General features: G+C 60.8%; 1 protein-coding gene across 1 annotated transcript in view; it reads left to right on the top strand.

Moving 5' to 3' along the window:
* The window catches only part of Mgmt (O-6-methylguanine-DNA methyltransferase), a 194,521-nt gene that overhangs the window by 25,220 nt on the left and 149,627 nt on the right, over positions 1-19,674 (top strand). Inside the window, exon 2 of the mRNA XM_048334725.1 lies at positions 16,391-16,524. Within this exon, the coding sequence (XP_048190682.1) occupies positions 16,403-16,524 (122 nt within the window). The 5' untranslated portion in view covers positions 16,391-16,402. The remainder of the gene's footprint in view (positions 1-16,390; positions 16,525-19,674) is intronic.

Raw genomic sequence — 19,674 nt, 5'->3', positions numbered from 1 at the left:
AATTTGTGTAGTCATTTAGATATAAGAGGCAAAATATTAGAGTTAATAAAAGAGAAAAAAAAAAGGTTGAGGAAGGTTTTTGGAACCCCGTTTTGTTTTCCCTGTCTCTCAGTGTGTGTACGCTGGGGATTTCTTACCGTAGCGAGACAGCTGTCAACAATGTCACCGCCGGTTCCCCTTTTCAAACGCGTGTGTTTTATAACCGCCCCTTTATGTCCTGGAAATGAAATTTGCGGATAACATCTACCTACACCTACTCTTTAATTAACACAGAAAAGCTCGCAGGAAGAGCAGAGCAGTGATTTATAACAAAGCCTGTTGCGAGAGGGGGTTTGGGCAGGGCGGGGTGTTGGCACCGGGTCGCCCGGCCCGTGTACCTGGGCACTGGCCGTTACGCTGGTGTACCTGGGCACCCGGCCGCCCCGGGACGCGGCACATCCACCCCCCCGCCCCGGACACACATCATCTCTCTGACGTGTGACATAATTCAGCCACACTGGTGGCCAGACAAGTTTTTGTTGCCAATTTCTAAAGGAAATGAAGTCCATCTTTCTGCTGAGTTATAGCCTAGTTCCTGGAAAGCCTTGTGAGTCGTAAAAGTGGTAAAACTACAAATGATTCTGTGTATTTTAATGTGAAATGGAGTCATGCTTTAGGATTTAATTAATTTTCGACCGGAGTGCATTGTAGGCATTGGAAGGTGAGGGTACAGGATAACAGGATGGGTGATGTCCCTATCCATATTCCAGAACATTCCCGATTCCTGCCGTTGACATGTTAATAGCCTCCACCCTCTTTATGGTGACCAGAATCTCTCTGCACTTCCAGAACACTCCGGGGGAGAAGAGCGCAGGAGAGGGGGAGCCGCACCCCAGCTGGGGCGTGTTGGCCTGGGAGGCTTGCTCTCTGGGTGCCTCCGGTCCTGTGTTTGTGCCTTTACCCCAGGGAGGGCGTCAGCCCCAGCTCAAGCTGGGCCTTTTGCATGCTCATCAGCCCTCAACCCCGAGGTACACGCCAGCACCACCTCTTTAAAAATGGTTAAGAACAGCTCTTTGTCTGTATCTGATCAGTCTACTATCTCCAGCCACGGTGGCCCTGGCACCGGTTTTCTGAGTGTTCTGCCTGTTTTCGCCCATGGCGTCTTCCTCCCGTGTACACCGGACGTTGTATCCAGGAGCCGTCTGCTGGTGGTGTGTTTGTTTAGGAGCAGGGCGGTTGCGCTGGGTCGTGGCGTGGTTGTGTTCTCGCGGGGGCGCGGAGCGGCCCGGCCCAGCCCGCTGGGCTTCGTGAAGCAGCAGCTTCTCACTCAGGTGCATCGTCCCAACTCGGGGCGCACTGCCGACATGGGGAGCAGGGGCCAGCGGAGCCAGGAAATGTCCCGCCAGGCACAGGGCGGGACCGCTGGCTGGAGCGACTGGGCCCCGAGCGTCTGCCTTCCTCCATTAGAGCCCGGCTGGCTCCCGCCTGCCCCCCGCCCCCCTCCTGGCTGCCCACCCTCTGACGGAATCCCACCCTCTCGGGCAGGACCGTTCAGACCGCGTCCTCCTTGTCTGTCTTCTGGAATCTTCTCCATCCGTGTTTCTGCTTGGTGCTGCTAGACCTGCATCTTCCTTGTTCTTTCTTCGTGACCCGGCGATACCTGGTCCCGCACGTTCCTCTGTCTTCTGGAATCTTCCCCATCCGTGTTTCTGCTTGGTGCTGCTAGACCTGCATTGCATCTTCCTTGTTCTTTCTTCGTGACCCGGCGATACCTGGTCCCGCGTGTTCGTCTGTCTTCTGGAATCTTCCCCATCCGTGTTTCGGCTTGGTGCTGCTAGACCTGCATCTTCCTTGTTCTTTCTTCGTGACCCGGCGATACCTGGTCCCGCGCGTCCGGTCAACCTCCTCACGTGTTCCCTCGAGGATCCTCCTCCTCTTCTCCCCACAGCACTGCGCTCGGAGCGCCTTTGGGGCGACGCAGGGCCTTTGAGGGGAGACCCTCGCTGAGGGCCCCTCACGTGGCCTCCCCATGCCCTCTCCCCGCCTCACCAACGCGACGCCAGCCCTCCATCCCGGCTCCGTTCTTCTATCTCCAAAACGAGCTTCTCCTGCCCCAGGGCCTTGTGCTCCGAGAGCCGGGAGAAACGTCGCGTGTGGATGGGGGGGGGGGGATGGTTGTGAAGGCGCGTGGGGGCGGGCGGGGAGGGGGAGCGGAGGGGCTGGGGGGGGCAGGTCGGGAAGATGGCTGCCGGCGAGCACGTGGTCAGAAGGCCTGCGAATGGCCGAGCTGTGGGTGTGAGCCCTGGGGTGGGTGAGCTCGGTTCCAGCTCACCCTGGGGGGGCGGGGCGGGGAGGCCCTTGCTCTGCTGCCCTGTCCGCTCTCGTCCCGGGTCCTTCCGTGTCTCCCTCTGTGTTGGGGGGGGGGGGTGCCCCGCTCACGTGTGATCCGCATCTCGCGGGCGCTGATCGGAAGTGTCCCCCTTTGTCTGTTCGCAGATGGCGTCTCGTGCCGCTCGGGGTCTGCCTCTGTGTGGATGACAGGCAGATGGGCACAAGGCCGCCTGGCTTGGTGGTGGCAGCTCCAGGAGGTAGGACGCGCCTCTGGGTGTTGTTGCATCGGGCCCGTGGTCGCCCCGGGAATGGCGTTCGGGTAGTCAGCGAGCCCCCTGCTCCAGCACGCGGGGAGGAAGGGGCCGGGAGCGCGCATGGCCCCGTGGTGATTTATGACCCGTGCCGTCGGAAGCCAGCTCGCAGAGCCTCTGGTGAGCGGACCAAAATGACAAATGGCTTCTGTGCAACTTTTTATGGTTCCTCTTCACTACTGTATTTCTTCTGAGCACTCCTGTGTTCGCCAGGGTGTTGATTGTGTTAGCCACTTCCGAGATCGAGAAACCTTTCAGTCCTCCGAAATAAACATGGATCTGCTTTCAATGCATTTTATCTGCTACGTTTTAGCAGCAGACAAACAAGCTTAAAGCTTTGCTTTATATTCTACCAGGTTTTTAGGGTTTGGATGGAGATAAAACATTTACTAAGCTGTTCTGGGTGGTATATTAAGCCCTGTGATGGGGTGGGAGTACTTTCTAGAAGTTCTGTGAAGTTTGTGTGTTTGATGCCTCATCCACCTTCTTCTTCTCCTACCCAGTTTGCCTTTTTTAAGGTCGGGCTCCCTGGGTTTTTTTTTGGTCTCTAGTGGGGCTCAGAGTCTCCCCTCAGCCCGCCTCTCCCTGGCCCTTTAGTTTCACTGAGCTCGTGCTTCCCATCTAGCAACTTCTTTGTTATTGAAACCCCTCTTCAGGAATTCCAGCGAGCTGCCAGAGCTCGGTAACCACGCCCTGGTGCTCCGTGTTGATTCAAATCTGTAATTGCTCAGTGAACGTCACCCCTGGTGGCACGCTCGGCCGGCGTGAATCAAAGCCACTGGCAACGCTGGGTAAAGGGTGCCCTCCTGCCTTCTGGCCTGAAGTTTCTGTCACCAGACGGGCCCGGGCCTGGCACAAGGGAGTGGCTCTCGGTGCTGGCAGGCAGAGGGCGTGGCTGTGTTACCGAGCTGTGGTTTTGGCTGTGTTACCGAGCTGTGCTTGGCGCTGCAGAGGTTGGGTTGCAGTCTGTCTCTCAGAGCTCTGACTGTGAGCGATGGCAGGCTCTGTGTCAGTGCACGCGTGCAGGGACAGAGCGCTGAGCTGGACACCACTGCCCAGAAATCCCTTTGCTCCTTAAAACATCCCGAAGCGTAGACTATCCTGTGCTCCAGCGACTACGAACTTAGGTTTCTGTCCAAAAGAGTTGAAAAGAGGACTCTGAATCCGATCTGTATAGTCTCCATTGTTCACTGATGGATGGACAGATTAATGCGGTCCATCTGCTGGTGGAGTACTCTACAGCCTTGCAAAGGGGGCAGATTCCCCTGCTGCACTGTGGAGTCGCTGCAAAGACCACGTGCTGGGGAGAGAACCCAGCACGGAGAAAATACGCTTGAGTCTCCTCTGCGATCCCTCGAGGGGGCAGCGAGCGCCGAGGGGAGGGAGACCTGGGGCCACTGCTAGTGGACTCGCGCGGACCTCCGAAGACGCAGATAAATAGCAAAGCTCCCTTGTTCTTGACAGCCGGGAGTTTCCTCCTGCACTTCAGACCTGCAGGGTTTCTATCTACACTTCCGGCTTGAAGAATTCATTCCGCTCTAATCGAGATAAAATGTACCTGCTAAAATATGTAATAACGTGCCCACGGTTTTACATTTGTTAGCTTTGAAACACATTGTAATGGCAGAATATATCAGTGTGAGGGAAATAATGACATTACTCAATTATCTGAGGGAAGGTTGGCTATAGCTTATATATAATTTTGTAATCATCACGCATTCCAAGGAACAGCGTGTGCACGGCCTTCCGTCTTCATGTCATGGGTAGGTAAATTGGTTACAGGTTGGCCTTTGTTTTTATTGAAGCACAGATTCTGTGTATAAATGTGGAATTTATGCATATCTTCTTCACGTGCACAGCAAGTGTCTTAAATCAAATAGCTTGAGAAAAATGAACTTTTTCCATATTAAACATTAAATTTTCATTTAAACCACTAAAATTCCTGCTCGTTTAATCTAGTCCCTTCACTAGAGATGTCTGTCTACCCCTGCGCTCTGAGCTCACTCAATGAAGACTAACCGCTGGCGCTCCCGGCCCGCACCCCGAGTTCACCCAGTGAAGACTAACCGCTGACGTTCACCCCCTTCCCCCGAGTTCACCCAGTGAAGACTAACCGCTGACGTTCACCCCCTCCCCCCGAGTTCACCCAGTGAAGACTAACTGCTGACGTTCATCCCCTCCCCCCGAGTTCCCCCAGTGGAGACTAACCGCTGGTGTTCACCCCCTCCCCCCGAGTTCACCCAGTGAAGACTAACCGCTGGCGTTCATGTCCGTGCCCTGGGACCAGACTGGCTCGGGCCTGCCCAGGGACTGGGATCAGAGCCTGGACCAGAGACTCCAGAGGGACAAAGGCCGGCCGCCCTCCCCAGACACGCAGCCCTCGGGCACCTGGGTCCTGGACCCGCAGCCTCCAGAACGCCATGGTTGACCAGCCACTATCCTGTGGTGTCTCGTCGAGCGGTCCAAATGGACTCCAAGAGCAGGCAGGTCCCCCCAGTCTCCTAGGCTGTTCAGCTCGGGGTGGGGCGGTCATTGCCTCCCCGCTGGGCCCCACGCCCTGGCCCGGCCCGTGGGAAGGGTTGTGTGGACTCTCCGTGCCCGAGGGACAGGCACGGGCGGGAGAGGCGAGGAGAGGCGAGGTCCGCGCTGCCGTCCTGCAGCAGGTCCGCCTGGAGCCACGTGGCCCGCCGCCTCTGCAGGAGGCCGGTGGTGAGGCTGGGGCCTGGGGCGGCCACGCCTGACGCGGCAGCCACGGGAGAGGCATGGCCCGGCCCCGCGCCCTCCGGCAGCCCGCCCGGCCGGGGCAGCCAGAGCCTGTGGGCGGTTCCATCCCCTCCGTGCTAGGACAGGCTTTGTGCTGGTTCTCCAGCTATTCTGCTGTTGGTTTCTCAGGATATTCCTTCTGTGCTGGTTTCTGTCCTGAGCACAGGGTCTTCTCGGCGCATCCACGCCGCAGCCAGGGATCCGTCCCCTCTCCAAGGCTGCGAGCACTCCACTGTGTGGCTGGACCAGCTTCGTGGGCGGCCGCAGCGCTCTGAGGCGCTCCAGCTTGGGCCTCGGGAGAGGACCCAGTGGTCAGCGCTCCAGCTTGGGCCCCGGGAGAGGACCACAGTGGTCAGCGCTCCAGTGTGCTCCAGCTTGGGCCCTGGGAGAGGACCACAGTGGTCAGCACTCCAGCTTGGGCCCCGGGAGAGGACCACAGTGGTCAGCGCTCCAGCTTGGGCCCCGGGAGAGGACCCAGTGGTCAGGGCTCTGGTGTGCTCCAGCTTGGGCCCCGGGAGAGGACCACAGTGGTCAGCGCTCCGGTGTGCTCCAGCTTGGGCCTCGTGAGGGGGGCACCGCTTTGAGGGTGCAGAGGAGAGAAGCTCCCAGCGCGGTAACCCACGGCTGTTCACCTGGGGACCAGTGGCCTGGAGCTCGGATCAGGACGCCCCCCCCCCCACTGCCTTCTGATGCCCACACAGCAAGGAGAGCCTCTGGTTGCTCTTCACATGCTCCTGGTGTAGGATGGCTTTGGTGTCCTCTGACAGGCTCGGGCGTCCTTTGGTGGCATTCTCTGGCGTTACAGAGCCAGTTGGCAGCCCCCCCCCCAGCCCTCAGGACTCCCCACGAGTGCTCGCTCTTCACCACCCTCTCCTGCCTGGCCCCCTGCCCCCCGTTTCTCAGCCTGGCCTCCCTGCCTCCTGCCTCCCCGTAGCTCTCCCCTTACAGCTGTGGCTTACACAGGCCCGGCCGGCTGCTCTGGCAGCTTCTCTCCCTCAGTTTACCCTTTGGCTGTAAGGGCCTTTGACAGCTTGCAGGGCTCACGTGGCCTCGGACGAGGCCAGTGTGGCTGCTTCCCGACTGTCGGGTGCCCGCAGGGAAGCCCGGCAGCTTTCGCTCTTGTCTCTTGGGCCTCCAGCGTCCCTGTGACAGGATGGCCGGGACCTTCATGCCCCAGGTGGCCGAGGCCTGTGCTGGGCTCGCTGCTGTCCATGTCCAGACCGCCTGGCGGGATCTGTGCACGGTGTGCTGGCGCTGAGCAGGATCTGCACACAGTGTGTCAGCGTGAGCGGACCGGAGGCTCTGCACACAGTGTGTCAGCGCTGAGTGGGATCTGCGCACAGTGTGTCAGCGTGAGCGGACCGGAGGCTCTGCACACAGTGTGTCAGCGCTGAGCAGGATCTGCACACAGTGTGTCAGCGTGAGCGGGCCGGAGGCTCTGCGCGCAGTGTGTCAGCGCTGAGTGGGATCTGCGCACAGTGTGTCAGCGTGAGCGGACCGGAGGCTCTGCACACAGTGTGTCAGCGCTGAGTGGGAGCTGCGCGCAGCGTGTCAGCGTGAGCGGACCGGAGGCTCTGCGCGCAGCGTGTCCGCGCTGAGCTGGAGACCCACACTGACCCTTGCTGTCCCTGGCCGCTGTCCCCGGCCCCCGCGCGAGGCCTGTCCACGCCAGTCACCCGAGAACCCGCGCTATGATGTCATCTCTCTGTACGCCCTGGACGACTATAAATTACGTTTTAACTGTTGTAATTAAGACTTGAGGCTGCGAAGCTGTCTGTGAAAGGGAAGGACCTGTCCTTTTCTCCAGAGAAGAAATTAATTGTTGGAGTATATGCTCTTTGAAGAATTTACTGTAAGATAAAAGACCGGTGTCTTATTCTTGCATTTATTAGTATTTAATCAAATGGAAAGTGCACTTTTGGTCTGGAAATCTTGGCTTCGGCTGCAGGCCTCGACTGAATTATTGTTCAGAGAGTAAAAGGTATAGAATTAGATGTTCAAGTTATCAAGCCCATTGATAGTCTCTGGATATAATGTAACTAATTTAGGACATAAAACTTGCGCGTGTGGACAGGGGCCGGGTTAATCACTTGGCAGCGCATGCGTTTCCGAGGCGGGGCGGCCGAGGTGTCGGGGGGGGGGGGGTAGCGTCTCCTGCTTGTGGGGGAACCCCAGCCTCGTCGGAGCTGGTGCCCTCCGCGCCGGTGTGGAGCACCAGGGGGTTCCCGTCGGGAGTGGGATGTAAATCCACGCGCGCCCCCCGCCTGGCAGCCTGCGCCCGGAGCCTGGGCGGGGCCTGCCCCTTACCCAGGGAAGGAGAGCTTCCTCCTGCCGGCTCGTGTAGGAAGCAGTGGCTCCCCGTCGTGCCAGGCCCGGATAGCGCTTGGCATCAGGGGACGGCAGATCCCCCCCCCCCCCCCACGAGCGCTTGAGAACAACCCCTAGCCCGCGGGGGCTGGAAGGCTGGGGAGGGCAGTGGGACAACCCCTAGCCCGCGGGGGCTGGAAGGCTGGGGAGGGCGGTGGGCGGGCCGGTGGACCGAGGCCGAGCAGACACAGACAGGCCCGGGTGCTCACACGCAGTCCCAACAGGACCGGGTGCCGGTGCTCTGTGCCGGGGACCTCACTGGCCCGGGAAGGCCGCCATGCCTTCCCGGGTGCGAGGGGGACCCACGGGCTCGGCCGCGAGATGGCGGCAGCTCTCACTCCAGCCTGGGCGGCCCCGGTTCCTCGGTGGTTCTGCAGGTCGCACCCGGGGGCTCGAGGGAGGCAGCCGGGGCCCCCCCGAGGCCGCGGCGGGGAGCGGAGGGGCGAGGCAGCTCACGCCAGCGAGGAAAGTCCTGCTAGCTGTGTGTGTGCTCTTGCTTCCCGCGGCCTGGGGCGGACAAGCACGGGCTGTGTTCCTGACTGTCCACCTGCTGTCCGTGCCCTGCAGCCTGCCGGGGCAGGGAGGCACGGCTTTGGTGCGTTAGAAATGGGTGAGTCTCACTCAGCCCGGGCCCCACCCCACCCCTCCCCTGCTCCCCCGGAAGCCGTGAGCTCCCTGCCCCGGCCGCTCTGCGGGAGCTCCCTTCACACATGCTGTAAGAACCGCCCGCCCGCCCCGCTCTTCCTGACCACCCGCCCGAGCCTCGCCACGGTGACTCTCCCAGCCGGGGGGGGGGGGGGGGGGGGGGGGGAGCGTGCTGGTGGCGGGGTGTGGAGTGAGGCGCGTGGAGCGGACGGACCCACCCCGCCGTGCATGGCGCCCCCGCACGCGGATCGCGGGGCTCCCCGGTCCCTGAGAGGCGCGGGGAGTCCAGCGTGGAGAATTCAAGATGAGGGCGTACGTGCCCTCGCAAAATATAAATGAGCAATTCTCGATCGCGACTGGAGCTTAGAAAGCCAGATGTGACACGGAACTGTCACCGGAGTGAGGACATCCAGGCTCGGGTGTCCGCTGGTGGCTGGGATCCATAGTTGTCCAGACGCCTGCGAGGGCCAGGCATCTGGGGGTGAAGGCACTGCTCCCCGCGTTGCACAGGACTTGGGGTGTCCTCTCCCGGAACCGGCTTCCTTCCCTGCCTGTCGGGATGTGCAGCTCTTCTTCTCCGATTCGCATGTGGTAGTAAAGGGGGAGGGAAGCTTTAATTAAAAAGAACCAAAAAACCAGGCGCAGACCTGCAGCTCGGAAGGAGGGGAGACACAGCGGCCCCCCTGTTCCCGCGCGGGTGCCCTGGCGTTTCCCTCCCAGCAGGACTGGGGCTCGAGTCCTGGGGTCCACCCGTGTCACGGGCACCGGGAGGGGGGCAGAGGCTGGCTGGCACCGGGGCCGGGTGCCCTTGGTGCCGCTCTGTGGCAGGCAGGTGCCGGTCAGTTCCTCTGGGAGCAGCAGGGCCGTCTCCATGGCCGAGTGTCCGTCTGGTGTCCCGCGGGGCTGAGGACGTGGTGCGCCCCGCCCGGCCCAGGGTGTCCCCGTGAGCCCGGAGTGCAGGGAGGCAGCCCGTCCGGGCGCTGCTCGCCCCCGGGGGGCCTGCGTGGGGCTCCGCCTGAGCCTGACTCGGCGAAGTCCGGTCCCCGGCCCAAGCGTGCGCCTCTGCCGTCATCTCGGGGTGGGCTCAGGTCTCGGGGCCCAGCGCGTGGCGTGGAGGGGTCCTCCCGGCACAGATTGGGCCTGACCACGCGTGGGTGCCGCCCTCTCCATCCGCAGGAGGATCGGGGTCCCCCACTGCTCTGGCTTCCGCGGCGCGTCTGCAGGGTGGGGGCTCGGCCGGCAGAGCGGCGCAGCGCTTTTAATCTTACTCTCGGCTCTAGCCCCGCTTCTTATTTCAATGGATTGCTAGGAAGTGAGCGAAGCAAAATGCCTCAACTTTGTCCGTCTTCGCCATGAGCAGAGGGCGCGACCAGAGTCTCCCGGGGCGGCCTTGCACCTGCTGCGCGGCTTCGCTCTGTCTGCGCGTTGGTAGATTCCTCCCCCCCCCCCCCCCCGCATAGTAACCGCCGGGCTGTGACTGCCCCCCCCCCCCGCATAGTAACCGCCGGGCTGTGACTGCCCCCCCCCCCCCCGCATAGTAACCGCCGGGCTGTGACTGCCCCCCCCCCCCCCCGCATAGTAACCGCCGGGCTGTGACTGCCCCCCCCCCCGCATAGTAACCGCCGGGCTGTGACTGCCCCCCCCCCCCGCATAGTAACCGCCGGGCTGTGACTGCCCCCCCCCCCCCCGCATAGTAACCGCCGGGCTGTGACTGCCCCCCCCCCCCCCGCGTCCCTCACCCACCGTCGCCCTGCCTGCAGCGCCTGCACTTCAGTGTGGTCCTTGTGTGTCCAGCAGGGGCAGGGAAGGGGCGGGGTGGGGCAGAGGGGCAGGGGCAGGGGCGGGAAGGCGAGTTCGTGTCTAAGCTCCGCCCGGGGCTCAGGTCCCCGCCCCGTGCTCTGCTCACACGCGCGAGTCTCCGGCGGGACACGGAGCCTGCTCGCAGGGCTGTGGGTGGACTTGTGAGCGGTAGCTGTCATCTGGAAGCATTTCTCCAAGGTGCCTGAGGTTCTGGGGGGGTTTCCGGGGCGGTCCTGTCGGATCTGAACGCGCGCCGTCGTCCGCCCTTTGCTCCGTGCGTGCCGTTTCTTTCACACTCCCACACACGCCTGGCTGTGGCTTACTGGACGCTCCGTGGTTCTGCGGGGCCGGGTGTCCCCACAGAAGGCAGCCGCTGGCTTCACCCGAGACCCTGGGATCTCAGCCCAAGGAGCGGGGAGGGATGGCGGCCACGCCACCCGCCCCAGCGCCAGGTCTGCTGGTTAGACGCAGTGCCCGTTCCTCCCCAGACACTCCCGGCTTCGAGCTCGGGAGCGATCCCTCAGCTGTCCGTCTCGGGCCTGGCTCGGATGCACAGACGTTTTTGCACGTCGGTTGCACCTATGCACGGAGTGCCTTGTTTGGGTGACTGTGCACAGGCCCTCGAGGGGCCGCGCGGGTCTGGGGTGCTGCGGGCTCGGGCTCCGTACCCCGCTCCACTCCCCAGATCCCACAGCCGTCCTGCCCCGGGCGCCCAGGCCCCCCGGCCCCGGCGGAGCCCTTCCCCTTCTCCTCAGTGGCCCGCGGCCGCGCTGGGGGAGGCCGCGCTCGGGGTGGCATCCCACGCCGCGGGGCCACGTCGGCGGGAGCACCCAGGCCAGCCCAGCCTTTGGGCTGCGAGTACAGAAGGAATGGAGCCAGCCAGCCGTTGGTGGCTCACAACCTGCCGTCCTCGCTGCTCGGGAGACTGACGTCTTGAGGGTTGCAGTCCAAAGCCAGCCTGGGGTGAAAAGGTCTTTGAGACTGGTCGCCGACTCGCCAGCAAAAAGCTCCCGCGGCTCAAGTGGTGGAGCGCCGGCTGGCCGAGCAAGCTCAGCAGGCGCACGGTCTTCAGTTCAGACTCCGGCAGTGGCAAAGGAGGAGAGAGAAGAAAGGGAAGGAAGCGGCCGCGGGCCCCCTGCCTGCCGTCGAACGTGACCTCGAGCGCCTTCCCCGCCAGGCCCCGCTGCAGCGGGCACCGTGAGCCCAGTCCATCCCCTCCCCCGCCCCCAGGAGGGGGGCACAGAGGGTTCACCCGGCTTTCCCGGATCCCAGGACCCGCAGACCTGGCCGCAGGTGGGCGGAGCGGGAGTGCGCGCGAGAAGCCGCTCCCTGGCCGCCCCCTGCTCGCTCTGGGGGCCGTGGACACGCTTCACTCCCCCCGGCTGGGTGGGGACGGAGGGGGTCCGGCCCCGGTCCAGGGTCACGACCCCCAGCACCGATGGCGTCTCGCTCCCCGGCCCCCACCCCCGCCGTGGACACGACGGAAACTGATGGCACAGAGCTGCAGAGATGGTTCTGGAAGGCGGGTTTAGCCACGTGCGGCAGGCCCGGAAGCCCCGGCCCGGGAGAGAGCGGGCAGCCGCCGTCTCCGGGTCTCTGGCTTTAGAGATGGTGGGAAGTGGCCTCCGGCGCTGACCGCTTAATTCCCAACCTTGTTATTTAAACGCCCGTCATGTTGAAAGGGAGATGAAACGGGATTCACGTCATTTTTCAGAGGTCTCCAAATAGCCATGGAAAATCAATTTTTTTTTCCTGCCACCAATTAATGGCAGCCCCTCTGTGGCTCTCGGTGGGTTCTGTGGTGAGGGCGGGGCCGGCCCGCGGGACTCCGGGCCAGTCAGGAGTGGGAGTCCACGGAGCCAGCCCCCGGTCAGGAGTGGGAGTCCACGGAGCCGGCCCGCGGTCAGGAGTGGGAGTCCACAGGGCCGGCCTGCAGTCAGGAGTGGGAGTCCACGGAGCTGGCCCGCGGTCAGGAGTGGGAGTCCACGGAGCCGGCCCGCGGTCAGGAGTGGGAGTCCACAGGGCCGGCCCGCGGTCAGGAGTGGGAGTCCACAGGGCCGGCCCGCGGTCAGGAGTGGGAGTCCACGGAGCCGGCCCGCGGTCAGGAGTGGGAGTCCACGGAGCCGGCCTGCGGTCAGGAGTGGGGAGTCCACGGAGCCGGCCCGCGGTCAGGAGCGGGAGTCCACGGATCCGGCCTGCGGTCAGAAGTGGGAGTCCATGGGGCCGGCCCGTGCCCTGACGGGGCTCCCGCTTCCGGCTGGACCCCAGACGGCAGTGCACACGGGAGGGCCGGGCCGAGTCCCATCTGCCGCCCTGGGGCTCCTGCCGGCGGCGCTGTCGGAACTGGGCCGTGGCAGCTCCCGCAGGTGCTCTGCTCCATCAAATGGACACCCTGTGTCCCCAGCAGCAAGTGGGAGGCTGGCTCCAGGCCCACCCGAGTCCCCTGGCCAGGACAGCCCATTCTAGCAGCCGGAAGCCCGAGCTGGAGAAAAGGTGCCCTGAGCTCTCTGTTTCTGTCTGGGAGCGCGCCTAGCTCTCTCCAAGTTACCATAATCACATAGTCGCATAGCTCGTTTCACCGGAGCGGGTGCTCCGAAGCCCTGTGGCATGGAGTGGGTGCAGGCAGGGGTCAGCCAGGGTGCTGGGCTGCAGGGTGCAGGGCCTTATCAGCGTCCAGCCCTGTTTCCTGTCCGCAGTCAGCAGCAGCCTCAGCAGCTTTGATGAAGCTACAGTCCTGGGCCCGGGGCATCCCAACCTTGCCCTCTTGGTTAACTAGTGGTTGCTGCTGCGCCAGCCATCTTACCTGCCATCAGGGAAAGAAGAAGTCAAGGGGATGGCTTCATCAGCTTATTTTATTTTGTTTTAAATTTTACCAAAAGCGGATGTTTAGCAGCATTTCTGGGGGCTCTAGATGCAGTCCAAGGGCCCCGTGGGGAGTATAGGTGGTGATTGAGAAGGCGCAGAAGTGGGGAGAGGGGTCCTGGTAAGACAGGAGGCCCGATGAGGAGTCCCGGACTCCTCCCTGGGTGGCGGTGGTGGGCAGCTGTCGGGCCAAACCCAAAGGGAGTTCGTTGTCGTTACAGTGTACCCTGTGGGCAGCTCCTGTTGCTTTTAAGTACTATTTGTAACTCACAAGAAGTCCGCCCCTCGATGTTTGTCTGGCCCGCAGCGTTCGCGTGTGAGAGAGGGCGCCATCCCGCAGGCGAGGAGCCCGGGCTGCCCTCCCTTCCTTCCCGACATCAGCCACACAGCAGAGCTGGGGCCAGTGGGGCGCAGCTCACCCTGGGCCCTGCGGCCCGGCCGGAGCCGGTGGCTGTGATGTGTGGGGTTGCCCTAGGCCGGGCCGGCTCGGGGGCATGAGGCGGGCCCTTCCTCTCCTGGCTCAGCCACAGGCTTGGATCGGGAGCTGGCGGGTGCAAGGCTGGCTAAACCGCCGCTTCCCCAGCAGCGGTGGCAGCGGCACTGCGCAGGCCTGCCGTCCGCCGCCTGCTCTGCGGCCGCTGCCCGAGGCCCGGCGCTGGGGAGCTCCGCTCCCCCTGGCTGCTGATTGCGACCCTCAGCTCCTCCACCCTCCCGCCCGCTGTCCCAGGACGGTGTGGGCTTCAGAGCAGCAGGGTGCGGCCTGGCGCTGGTGTCTCGTGTGGGTGCTGTGGCCCGGTGCCTCGTCTGAGTACTGGGGGCCGGGGGTGACCTCGCCCCATCTGCACAGCGCGCCCCGGCCCCCCGACCCCAGCCCCGCTGGGGAACAGGCCTCGCGCTGCCTGAGGCTGGTTAGCAGGTGGAAACCCGGCTGCGTTCCGTCACCGTGGTGGACGCGCACGGGGCCAGCCGCGCTTGGCCCGGGCTGGGGTTACCCCTCCCCCCCCGTACCCTTCACACACCGTCAGTGGCCCGGTGCCACGGGAGGGGGCTTGCGGCCCGGGCAGTGGGTATGAGGAGGGCCTTGCACGTGGGTCACGCGTGAACGGAGGAGGGGCCCAGGCGCCCAGCGCGCACGCAGGTGTGCAGGAGCCGCGGGTGATGGGGCGACGTCCCAGAGCCCGACTGGAAGTGTCGTTGGAGGCGAGGGTGCGCAAGGTCGTTCAAGGTCATGGGCAGCGGTCCGGGCCAGCGCCGGGGCGCCACACTGGGGCGGGGTGCTCGGGCAGGGGGGCCGCGAGAGAGGCCTGGGGATCGCGGGTGCCTGCGTCTCCAGGGGCCGGAGGGGGACCGGGAGACACCGGGCCCCGATCCTCCCTCCCCCCTCCGCCCCGCGAGACCCCCACGGCGCCAGCCGACCGGCTTCTCCCCGGGTCCTGGCGGGGAGGTGGGGCTGAGTGGATGCCTTGATTTGCAAGTCGAGTGCGTGGGGAGAGCACATGGCCGTGCGTCATCACCACGCACCACGGAGGGCCCGCCTCCCGCCGGGCACGCACCACGGAGGGCCCGCCTCCCACCACGCACAGGCACGCACCACGGAGGGCCCGCCTCCCGCCACGCACACGCACCACGGAGGGCCCGCCTCCCGCCAGGCACAGGCATGCACCACGGAGGGCCCGCCTCCCGCCACGCACAGGCACGCACCACGGAGGGCCCGCCTCCCGCCACGCACAGGCACGCACCACGGAGGGCCCGCCTCCCACCACGCACAGGCACGCACCACGGAGGGCCCGCCTCCCGCCGGGCACGCACCACGGAGGGCCCGCCTCCCGCCACGCACAGGCACGCACCACGGAGGGCCCGCCTCCCGCCACGCACGCACCACGGAGGGCCCGCCTCCCACCACGCACAGGCACGCACCACGGAGGGCCCGCCTCCCGCCGGGCACAGGCATGCACCACGGAGGGCCCGCCTCCCGCCGGGCACAGGCATGCACCACGGAGGGCCCGCCTCCCGCCGGGCACGCACCACAGAGGGCCCGCCTCCCGCCGGGCACGCACCACGGAGGGCCCGCCTCCCGCCACGCACACGCACCACGGAGGGCCCGCCTCCCGCCACGCACAGGCACGCACCACGGAGGGCCCGCCTCCCGCCAGGCACAGGCACGCACCACGGAGGGCCCGCCTCCCGCCACGCACAGGCAGGGCTCCAGCTCGGGCGTTGCTGCCTTCACTTCACACACGCGCTTCCTCCCTCCGTCCTCCATCTGTCCATCCATCCATCCATCTATCAATCACTTATCTATCTACCTATCATCTCTCTAGTGTTCTGTCATCTACCTATCCATGTATCTGTCTGTATATCATCTATCTATATATCTGTTTGTATATCATCTATCATATCTATCATTTATCATCTATCAATCAATTATGTATGTGTCTGTATCTTCCTATCATCTGTCATGTATCTATTCTATCTGTCACCTATCTATCCATGTATCCCTCTGTCTATATGTCTATCATCTATCTGTCATCTATCAATCATTTCTGTATCTACCTATCATCTATCTGTAATCTATCTATTATTCTGTCATCTATCCATCCATGTATCTGTCTTTCTCTGTATATCTATCATCTATCTAGGTATCTGTTTACCTATCTACTATCATGTCTAGCATTTATCTATCATGTATCTATCAATCTATCATCTGTGTATCTGTCTGTCTATTTATCATCTATCTATTCATATATCTGTCTGTCTCTATATCATCTATCTATGTATCTGTCTATTTATCTATCATCTATTTTCCTTTCAGATCAAAAGTCTCTAGACACATGTTTTTACTTGACTTAAAAATTGTTCCTGATGGCATGGTATAGCTAGGTTGTCACTGTATTTGATTTTGGTGCCCTGCATCTTGTATATATGGCTTATCTGATTTGGCGAAGGGAAAGGGAACAACAAAATGGTGAGACAAAGGACAAAGGGAAAACCCATGCAACAGCATTACTCACAAGACACTCCATGGGAAATGAACTTTATGGGGGGGTGGGGGGGGAAGTGGGAGAAAAACAAGGGAGGGGATAACAATGTTCAGCAAGAACTGTACTCCTCACCTTACATATGTAACTGTAACCCCTCTGTACAGCACCTTGACAATAAAATTAAATTTAAAAAGTGTTCCCGGATGACATTGTCCAAAAAGAAACGTACTCCCTACCTGACTTAGGCAACGGCAATGCCTCTGTACGGCACCTGTGTAATAACGGGTTTCAAAAGGACAGCATCACTACTCTCCCTTAATACCAACGAAAGCGTGACTTGTTCCTCTGCAGGTAGGCCGCACAATGGAAGCCTGCGCGCTGCAGTACAAGGCGGTGGACAGCCCCGTAGGGAGGATCGAACTGGTGGGCTGCGGACGAGGCCTACACGAGATCCGGCTGCCCGGCGGGAAGATGACCGGCGCTGAGTAAGTACCAGCGCCCGGGGCGTGTGTGGGAAGCAGGGGTCGGCATCCACGTGATTCCCGTGCACTCTCCACGGGACCGTGGGCGCCAGGCCCGCTCGCTGGCCGCGCTCAGTGCCGGTCACCCTTCCGAGTGCCGGGAATGCTTGGTGGCCGCGTCTGACGGGGCGCACCGTTCCAGGGTTGGGTGGTTGTGAGAGCGTTCAGCCGGTGTCCGCCACGGAGACCTGTCCCCATGTTCCCAAGCAGGACAGGCCTGCACAGCCCCCGGCAGGGCCCATGCCGCCCCAGAGGCTTTTCCCGGAGGACTTGGGGAGCACCATCCCTTCCCAGGAAGATGGAGTCTCTCTCGGCGTGATCCCCGCTCTATGTCTCTAATTGTAGAAACATAAAAAATTTAAGGCACTCCTTAATGTTTCATTCTGAAACATAACATTTAATTTCCTCCGTTCATTGATTGTGAGTAGTTGCATTAAAATTGCACTTCTCGTTATTTCTGACAGAAAGAGAGAGAGAAAAAAAACAAAAACCACCCACTCCTGGGCTTGGTGTTTGTCTTAACTGGCTAATAAACACAATGCCAAGAACATTAGATAAAGAAAATACATAAGAAACATAAAAATTGATTTTCATGGACCCCTGTCAGAGGCGGCCATAATGAGTGCAAGTGTGGTAATAAATACCCACCCTCCTCGCGGCCGGCTTGCCGGCAGAACTGCGCAGTGGCGCGATCAATATCGTCTTCCTGAGGACTAAGAAATAAGCAACCCTCTGAACTGTGGGAGCACGCGCCTCCCTGCTTCTATGAGAAACATCTGCTCTGGTGTTGAGAAAATCACAGCCACCAAATAATTTGTAGGGAAATGTCATTTTATCTCTTAGCATGTTCAGTTCCACCATAAATCACAGAAATTATGTGTTGGGTTTCTTTTTTTTTTTTTTTTCTTCTCCAAAAGGAAATGAAAAACAAACAAAAAAAAAAGAACCCTTATAGCATCTTTGGGTAAAAAAATAAAAACGAGAAGCAAGTCTTCTAAGATGCATTTAGCTAAGGGTCCACGCCGGCTATCGACGAGTTTTTATATTATGGACGTTTGAAATCAAGAACGATGAGATTGGGCCGTGGGAACGAGGTACGATTGACTTCCTGGGGAGGACGCATGGCTGGCGGTCCCAGGTTCGAGGCTCCTCTCCTGCCGCCGCAGGCCCGTGGGGTCTGCAGGTGAGCGGGGGGTGGGTGGCCGAAGCGGGTCTCGGGGAGCCAGCGAGGGGAACCCCGCTTGCTGAGGGCAGCTGGCGGAGAAGGAGAGCGGGAGAGTTCACTGGGGGGGGGGGGAGTACTGGAAAGCTGGAGAACGACGTGAATGCAGACTGAGTAGTTCTCACATTTGAAGACGACATAAAGAAAGTACACAGTGAAACTGTAGATTGAGAGAGTACAGTTCCGTACAGCCGGCAGTGTAGCTGCCTCCCTGCCCCACCCCCCCACGAGGGCCTTCATGCACAAGCCAGTCCCCTCGTGCCCCCCCCCCACGGAGGGCATGCACACCCCAGCCGGTCCCCTCGTGCCCCCCCAAGCCCATCCTGGCCGTGGACCCGTGGCCAGGCCTCTTTGCAGACATCTGTTTTCATTTTCTCTTGAGTAAATTCCAAGGTTAGGAATTACCAGATTGAACGGCATGCATGTGCTGACCTTTGTAGAATTTGCCAGAACTTCCTTCAGAGTCGTGTCATCTGCTGTTCCGCTGGCCGCATGCGAGCACTTCGATTGCCCCCCTCCCCCGCCTTCTTGCCAGTGCTTGGTGGCCTCAGTTTTAAAAATTTCCGCCCTACAGGTGGTCAGAAGTCGTATCTCATGGTGGCTTTCATTTTCATTTCAAGTGCCCTACACACTTGGTGTTTCCTTAGGTTTGTTAATCATATTGGTTGTGGTTTGGGGTACAAGCCCTCTGTCAGATCTGTGAACTATGTGATCTCACAGTAGCTTATGATTGTGCTTTTTTTTCCTTTTCGGTCACTCGTGGGACTTGAACTCTGGGCCTGGGCACTGTCCTTGAGCTCTTTAGCTCAAGGCTAGTGCCCTACCACAGAGCCACTCCTGGTTTTCTGGTGGTTAACTGGAGATGGGTCTCATGGATTTTCCTGCCCAGGCTGGCCCTGAACCGTGATCCTCAGATCTCAGCCTCCTGAGTAGCGAGGATGACAGGCATGGGCCCCCAGCACCCTGCATAATAGTTTATTTTGATGAGAACCTTCTAACTTGGAGCGAGTTATCCATTTTTCCCTTTATTTTCGCATTTTTTAATCTTTAAGAAATACTTTCCTGCTGTAATTTTACCAAGGTATTCCATAATTTCTTTCACAAGCTTTATCTTTAGGTGTGTGTGTGTGTGTGTGTGTGTGTGTGTGTGTGTGTGTGTGTGTGTTCAAGTTAAGTTACCTATTTAGAATTATTTCTTTGTGAGGTGGAGAGTTCATTTTTTCCTATGTGGTGTGTTAGTTACTTTGAGGTTTGTGGGGGAAACGCACACACTTCCCATTCTTCCTCGAATAACTTCCAGGTTTCTGTCAGAACTCAATCCACTATGTGTGAGTGCTGTTCTAGGTGCTCTGTCAGAACTCAGTTGTCCAGTTGTGGGTCCTGTTCTGTGATGTTGTTCTACCTGATTAAGACCTAGCACACGTCCTCTGGCCTCCTCCTCCTCCTCCTCCTCCTCCTCCTCCTCCTCCTCCTCCCCCTCCTCCTCCCGCTCCCCCTCCCGCTCCTCCTCCCCCTCCCCCTCCTCCCCCTCCTCCCCCTCCTCCCCCTCCTCCCCCTCCTCCTCCCCCTCCTCCTCCTCCTCCCCCTCCTCCCCCTCCTCCCCTCCTCCCCCTCCTCCCCCCTCCCCCTCCCCCCTCCCCCTCCCCCTCCCCCTCCCCTCCCCCTCCCCTCCTCCCCCTCCCCCCCTCCTCCTCCTCCTCCTCGCTTTGAGCTTTACCTATAGCATCAAAGTGTCCATTTTTGCAGATTCTTGTTGGGATTTGGTGGGGAGCTGTCGATGTCAGTTCTGGGCAGGTTGACATCTTCTCCATATTGACTTCAGCAATTTGAGATATGGTTTATCTGCGTTTATTTGGGTTCCCTTTCATTTTTCTCAGCAGGCTTTTGTAGTT

Source organism: Perognathus longimembris, chromosome 2 (assembly GCF_023159225.1).
Source record: "Perognathus longimembris pacificus isolate PPM17 chromosome 2, ASM2315922v1, whole genome shotgun sequence".
NCBI lineage: Eukaryota > Metazoa > Chordata > Mammalia > Rodentia > Heteromyidae > Perognathus > Perognathus longimembris.
This window is presented reverse-complemented; position numbering and strand designations above follow the sequence as displayed.